The sequence below is a fragment of the Gymnodraco acuticeps genome, unplaced genomic scaffold (genome assembly GCF_902827175.1).
Source record: "Gymnodraco acuticeps unplaced genomic scaffold, fGymAcu1.1, whole genome shotgun sequence".
Classification (NCBI taxonomy): Eukaryota; Metazoa; Chordata; class Actinopteri; order Perciformes; family Bathydraconidae; genus Gymnodraco; species Gymnodraco acuticeps.
Window position 1 is genome coordinate 247,940 of NW_022990915.1, and position 7,386 is coordinate 255,325.

The window sequence follows — 7,386 nt, forward strand, 5'->3', positions numbered from 1 at the left end:
CAGTGCTCGGACCTATTTTGTTCACATTATATATGCTTCCGTTAGGCAATATTATAAGCAACCATTCTGTAAACTTTCATTTTTATGCGGATGATACTCAACTATATTTATCAATCAGGCCTGATGAAATTAATCATCGAAATAAAATTCAAGACTGCCTCAAGGACTTAAAAACGTGGATGACCTTACATTTTTTGATTTTAAACACGACCAAAACTGAAGTTATTGTACTTGTTCCGAAGAATCTACGAAACAAATTATCTAAAGATATACTAACTATGGATGGCATTAATTTGGCCTCCAGTGAGACTGTAAGGAATCTTGGTGTTATATTTGATCAGGATTTATCCTTTAACGCCCACATAAAATCAATTTCAAGGACCGCCTACTTCCATCTACGTAACATTTAAAAAATCAGGCATATCTTGCCTCAAAACGATGCAGAGAAACTAGTCCATGCATTTGTTACTTCAAGGCTGGATTATTGTAACTCCTTATTATCAGGGTGTACCAAGAAGTCAGTCAAGTCGCTTCAGCTGATTCAAAATGCTGCAGCTCGTGTTCTAACCAGAGTTAGGAAAAGGGACCACATTACTCCTGTTCTGGCTGCCTTACACTGGCTCCCTATAGAACACAGGATATAATTTAAAATTCTTCTTCTCGCCTACAAAGCCCTTAATGGGCAGGCGCCATCTTACCTTAAAGAACTCATTATACCCTACTGTCCTACTAGGGCATTGCGTTCCAAAAATGCAGGGTTGTTGGTTGTTCCTAGAGTATCTAAAAGTACAATAGGAGCCAGAGCCTTTTCTTATCAAGCTCCACATTTGTGGAATCAGCTTCCAGTTTGTGTTTGGGCGGCAGACACCCTATCCGTTTTTAAGAGTGCGCTTAAGACCTTCCTTTTTGATAAAGCTTATAGTTAGGGCTGATTAGATTCAGCCCCTAGTTTTGCTGATATAGGCTTAGTTTGTCGGGGGACATCTTACTTCTTCCTTCTCTCTGTCTATACCTGTGTACTCTCATGTTCCGATTAACCCAGCTTCCCCAAATGTCTTTCTTTTTGGTGTCTATATACGCCGGGATCCGGAGTCATGGATGATCCTGCAGTCCTGTGTCCTGGATCGCGAGCCCTGGATCTTGAGTCGTGGCTGTGGTCCTGGATCATAGGTCCTGGATGGATATCCTCATGGATTAATCTTCCTATTATACACACATGCATTTCCAAACATTTGGACTACCTATGTTGCAAATGTATTATATTTTCAATTTACACACGGCATCTATTGCACGTCTGTCCGTCCTGGGAGAGGGATCCCTCCTCTCTTGCTCTCCCTGAGGTTTCTCCCATTTTTCCCTTTAAACTGTGGGTTTTCTCCGGAAGTTTTTCCTTGTACGATGAGAGGGTCTAAGGACAGAGGGTGTTGTATTGTCATACTGATATTCTGTACAAACTGTGAAGTCCACTGAGACAAATGTAACATTTGTGATATTGGGCTATATAAATAAACATTGATTGATTGATAAAAATATTCCCCGATTCTTGGTTCTTCATAATTTTGGATATCCAATCCAATCCAATACAATCCACTTTATTTATATAGCACAGTTTAAAAACAGAGGGTTTGCCAAAGTGCTTCATAATGAACATAACATTATAATAAAATATAATATTACACGAATAGATAAAAAGCACACATTTTTTTAATTTATTTTTTAAACCTTTATTTATCCAAATAAATCCCATTGAGATCATTGAACTCTTCTACAAGGGAGACCTGCTAAACACATAAGAATAAATACAAGGCACATAAAGGCTATGGACAGACAGTAAAAGCATACAAATAGGTAAGACATAGCTCAGTTTTTAGGCAGGACTTAAAAACGTCAAGAGTGGGCGACAATTTAACCTGAGGGGGCAGGTCGTTCCAGAGCCTGGGGGCTACCGATGAGAACGCTCGGTCTCCCCTGGTCTTTTTTGTTTGTTTTTGGGACTACAAGCAGCAGCTGATCAGCCGACCTCAAAGCCCTTGAGGGGGTGTACACCTGTAAGAGGTCGGAGATGTACTCTGGGGCCAGCCCATTAAGAGATTTAAAAACAAACAATAACATCTTGAAATGGACTCTAAAATGGACAGGAAGCCAGTGGAGCGAAGCCAGAACTGGTGTGATGTGGACAAACTTGCGGGTTCCTGTAAGCAGCCGCGCCGCAGCGTTTTGTACAAGCTGCAGGCGGGCCAGCGAAATCTTATTTAGGCCGGCATAAAGTGCATTACAATAATCTAAACGAGTTGAAACAAAGGCATAAATTACATGCTCAAAGTTTAAAAAGGATAAAACCGGTTTAATTTTGGACAGGAGCCTCAAGAGATAAAAACTGGATTTAACCACAGAGTTTATCTGTTTATCTAATTTAAAAGCACTGTCGATTTTGACACTGAGATTTGTGACCATGGGTTTTGCAAACTGTTGCAGGGAACCCAGGTCAATGGAAGGGACATCACCATTTGGTCCAAACACAATTACCTCCGTTTTGCTCTCATTTATATTTAAAAAGTTTAGCGCCATCCAGGCCTTTATGTCATGAAGACAGTCAACCAGGGGCATCAGAGAGCTAGTGTTTTTGTTTTCTTAGGGGTAGATATAATTGGGAGTCGTCCGCATAAAGGTGGTAGGAGACGCCATGTTTTCTAAAAATCAGTCCAAGGGGGAGAAGGTATAAGGAAAATAAAATAGTCCCCAAAATAGAACCTTGGGGAACTCCACAGGATAAGGGGGCAGAAGAGGATGTAAAGTCACCAAGCGTAACAGAGAAAGATCTCTTGGACAGATAGGACCTGAACCACTCTAAGGCAGTGCCCATGATACCCACACAGTGCTCTAGACGAGAGATAAGGATGGAGTGGTCAATCGTATCAAAAGCAGCTGTGAGGTCTAAGAGCATAAGGATGGCAGAGTCACCAGTGTCTGTAGTGACCAGGAGGTCATTGAATACTCTTAGAAGGGCAGACTCAGTACTGTGAAGCGCTTTAAAACCGGATTGAAAAATATCGAAAATATTGTGTGCATGTATAAAAGACTGTAGCTGTAAGAGTACGGTTTTCTCCAATATCTTTGAAATAAAAGGAAGCTTCGAGATGGGTCTGTAATTTGAGAAGACAGAAGTGTCCAGATTAGTTTTCTTTATCAGGGTGCCACAACTGCTTGTTTGAAATAAACAGAACCGGACTCTAGGCTGCTATTTATAATGTTATGGACATTAGGTCCAATAGTGTCCCATACCTCTTTAAAAAGTCGAGGAGGGACTGGGTCTGTCGGACAAGATGAGGGTTTTAATTTAGCAATAATGTCACTGAGAGATGACAACGACACAGGTCCAAACTGCTGGAAGACAGCAGTGCATGTGAAGTCAATGGAGGGGTCAAAAGAGGGTGGTGAGATACTGGCTCTAATAGTGGAGATCTTGTCTATAAAATAGCAGTGGAATTTTTCACACATCTCAGTTGAAGCATCAATACAAGTGGATAAAGGAGAGTTTAACATAGCATCGATTATTTTAAAGAGAACACAAGGTTTGTTTAAATTACTAGAAATAATATCAGAAAAGTAACTGATCTTTTCAGCTTTTACAGTGCTCCGATACTTTCTCCAACTCTCTTTCAAAATGTCACGAGTTACATGAAGCTTGTCCTTCTTCCACCTGCGTTCAGCCTGCCGGCACTCACGTCTGGCAGCATATCATACCGTTTAATTTTGATAACAAACCAATGAATGCAAGCGAAGAGTCTGACTATTTTGATTTGTTAATCTACATTGACACACAATAATTATTAGTATAACAATGCTCTCCCTTATTTAGAAAACATATTTATCTTCACATCAAGGAAAGTCAATCAGACGGTAACGGGATGGTGAACATGTATCAGTGTCCCAGCCTGATTTGGACCAGAGATGTCGTTTCATGGACAGATCCATAACTTGAAATACACAATACACAGGTGTTAAGGACACCCTGTATGATAAAAGGTTTTGCTTCTATCATTGACATTTCACTTGAATTGTTATGGATCTCACCTTTTAAGTCATTTTTAGTTGTATGAAGGCTACTTTTATAAATATAACAGCTACATGTGTAGTTTGAACACTTATGACCTAGTGTTTGACCAAACATTTAGTAATGCTTGTTTACAAAACCAAAAAGAGACAAATGCTGAAGGTTCAATGTTTTGCAGAACTGCCCAAAGTTGTAAATGCTCCATTTCAGTGTTGGTGTATGTAATGAGTGAAGCCAGCGTCCCTCACACAGCATTATGTTACGTATTTTAGGAAATGACATGATGGAACTTTACCTTTGACTGAAATACGTTTTCAAAAAAAACAACCATTTTAAAGCTTGTTCACACAAGGAAAGCTAGTGTGAACACAAAATGTTCCAATTCAAAACCTACTAAGAAATGGTTGAGCAATGATGCCACCATGTGGACACAAAGCCACACTATGACAACACTTCAAATGCCAAACATTAATTACATTTATAAATGTAGGAATTTAAAGTGTGCACTTTAAGTTAATTTGTCAGCACAATTTTTCTGTTTAAATGAAATGTCATTTCTCAATATGGACTGTTCACTCATTCACAAACCAAATGAGACTTCTTGAAGAGCCTGGAATAAAAAGCCTCTTGGGTAGTTGAAGGTTAACAAAAGCACAAACTATAAATCGTCTGTTCAAAACTTTTATTAGAACTATTTAAGTATGGTAGCGTGGAGGAGGAAAAGGAGGCAGCATTGGTATGGGCAAGTGAACATGGGGATGAAAAGGAGGATGGGGGTGCCGGAGTGGGCGGGCAATCTGTTTTCACAGTGGTAGCTGGAGTGGCTGGATATTGGGGATAGGGAGGGGACATAGGGTAAAGATGATAGTAAGGCATAGATGGTGGAAGCTGCGATGAGGGATTTTTAGCCTTTGGTTTAGTTGTAGTTGGTGTTGTCGCAGTAGGTTTTGGCTTTGTAGCTGGATATTTGGGAGGATAAAGAGGATTAAACGCAGGATACATCGGCATATATTGTGGAAACGGCATCTGAGGGTTTTGAGGCTTCTCAGGGTTTTGAGGCTTCTCAGGGTTTTGAGGCTTCTCAGGGTTTTGAGGCTTCTCAGGGTTTTGAGGGAATTGAGGCATCTCAGGGTTTTGAGGGATTTGAGGCATCTCAGGGTTTTGATGGAATTGAAGCATCTGAGGGAATTGAGACATCTCAGGGTTTTGAGGGAATTGAGGCATCTCAGGGTTTTGAGGATTTTGAGGCCTTTCAGGGTTTTGAGGCCTCTCAGGGAATTGAGGCCTCCCAGGGAATTGAAGCCTCCCAGGGAATTGAGGCCTCCCAGGGAATTGAGGCCTTCCAGGGAATTGAGGCCTTCCAGGGAATTGAGGCCTTCCAGGGAATTGAGGCCTCCCAGGGAATTGAGGCCTTTCAGGGAATTGAGGCCTTCCAGGGAATTGAGGCCTCCCAGGGAATTGAGGCCTCCCAGGGTTTTGTGGCATCTCAGGGAATTGAGGCATCTGAGGTATATCAGGGAATTGAGGCATCTGAGGCATCTCAGGGAATTGAGGCATCTCAGGGAATTGAGGCATCTGTGGTATATCAGGGAATTGAGGAATCTGAGGGTATTGAGGCATCTGAGCTACAGGGGAATTGGGGGAAGTCGTTTTGGAAGCAGGAGTTGAGGCAGGTTTGGAACACCAGAGAGATACTGGAATTCCTTGCCAACGCATCGGGAGTACATAACTTCCACCCTTTGGGAGAAAAACATACAATTAGAAACAGCAAGGAATCACACAAACCTGTCAATGTTACAATCCGACTGTACAAGGCAAAAGATTAATCTCATGCTATATCTTCTGAATAGATCATCATGATGCAACATATTTGAATGTCGGTCCCCATCCAAAAAACATAGTTAATCAGTACATTTGAAAGCAAGCGAAAAACAACTCATTTGAAAAGCTGAAAACACATTTTCGCTTTAGATTAATATGATGCAGATTAAACATTTAATTTATTTGGCTCTCGTTAAACCATTCATAACTATAACAATTCACAGCACTAGCCATCGTTTTTTTAAACTCACTTCCTCACTCTTTAAATCAGTTTAACATTACCTCTTGAACCATGTTGCAGCCATCATAGGGAACCAACATGACAAGTGCATGTGAGTTCCTCTGCATGCTGTAGCCACAGGTAGACGGGACCTGGGACAGAGGCATTGGAGGTGCATTTCCTGTGGGGTAAAAAGGTTCAGTGTTTATATCATTGGTAGAGATAAATCAAGTCTACATTTAGGATATTATGGCTATTGATTTACCTTGTTCTACTGCAAATTGTGATGCTCCTGGTTCCACCGCTCTGAACTTCAACTGGCCCGAACCACACTGCAGTGAGGGCGACATGCTCTTCCATGATGAGTCTTGGGGACTGGCCACTTGTGTTGGGCTCATCCCACCTGAAGGCGAATATAATATACATATTTTTAAATAGTTTGTACTTTAAAGAGATGCAAAACAATTCAAGCAAAAATAACAAACCCTTCAATACGTAATCAAAATATTTTTACCTGCAGCGTCTGCTTGATAATCACCTTCATCCTCCTCATAAGCGTTTGAGGATGATTTATTGGTCCCGTCTGTGACTTGAGAATCAAGACCTGACCCTTTTTCAAAAGCTCTCCCGAAAACAATTGTCCCCTCTTGGAACCCATTTGTTGCATCGGCATCTTTTCTCCCTTCTCGTCTTTCTGTTTTCTTCAGACGATAACAGTCTAAAGTTTGCGCAAAATAACACGTCAGAATAACAGCTGCAGCCAGGTAAACACCAGCGCCTTTTCTCTTGCGTATCATCCTGTTGCACATGACTGCTGGTAATGTGAAAAGATGATAACTTTCTTTGCCGCAACTATTTGAGCATCAGCAGGTGCTGTGACAACCAATACTACAGCTGTGATAGGTGCTCATAGGCTTCCCATTCTGTAAAATCAAACTCACTTTTTTTTTTTTTTGTCTTTTTTTATTAGAAAATTCATAATTCAATATTTACAATTTGCACATGTGGTTTCACGGTGGCCCTGCATTTAAAACAATCAAACATAATAGTCATGCATAACATGACAAAATAAAAGAAATAAACTGAATGCAATTAGCCAAAAGAAAAGATTGCCAAAAAACCATTGGATCTTACTTGAACATCATAGTAAATGATAATACAAAAACAGAATACGAGAAACAAAACACAGCAAACCGGCAATCATTTATATAAAACATACTTTACGTTTTTCACGTTTCACCCTACACATGTTTTCCAACACTGTCATACTTAAACACCAGTCTGTCATTGT

At 40.5% G+C, this 7,386-nt stretch overlaps 1 protein-coding gene across 1 annotated transcript; it reads right to left on the reverse strand.

Moving 5' to 3' along the window:
* Positions 1 to 2,631: 2,631 nt before the first annotated feature.
* On the reverse strand, positions 2,632 to 7,031 carry LOC117557992 (sporozoite surface protein 2-like). The gene is made up of 6 exons (XM_034233945.1): positions 6,610 to 7,031; positions 6,361 to 6,498; positions 6,158 to 6,276; positions 4,807 to 5,791; positions 2,800 to 2,934; positions 2,632 to 2,690 (listed from the first exon to the last, which is right to left on the reverse strand). The coding sequence occupies exons 1-6, from the start codon at positions 6,902 to 6,904 to the stop codon at positions 2,632 to 2,634; spliced, it is 1,731 nt and encodes a 576-aa protein (XP_034089836.1). The 5' UTR covers positions 6,905 to 7,031.
* Between the last annotated feature and the right edge of the window lie 355 nt (positions 7,032 to 7,386).

Bases quoted from the DNA above. Each gene is read 5' to 3' on its own strand.
- LOC117557992 (XM_034233945.1), bottom strand. From the start codon at position 6,904: ATGTGCAACAGGATGATACGCAAGAGAAAAGGCGCTGGTGTTTACCTG. The intron at 6,277-6,360 runs GTAAATCAATAG...TTTACCCCACAG, and splicing joins ACAATTTGCAGTAGAACAAG to GAAATGCACCTCCAATGCCT. The intron at 2,691-2,799 runs GTGACTTTACAT...ACTGATTTTTAG, and splicing joins ATCTTTCTCTGTTACGCTTG to AAAACATGGCGTCTCCTACC.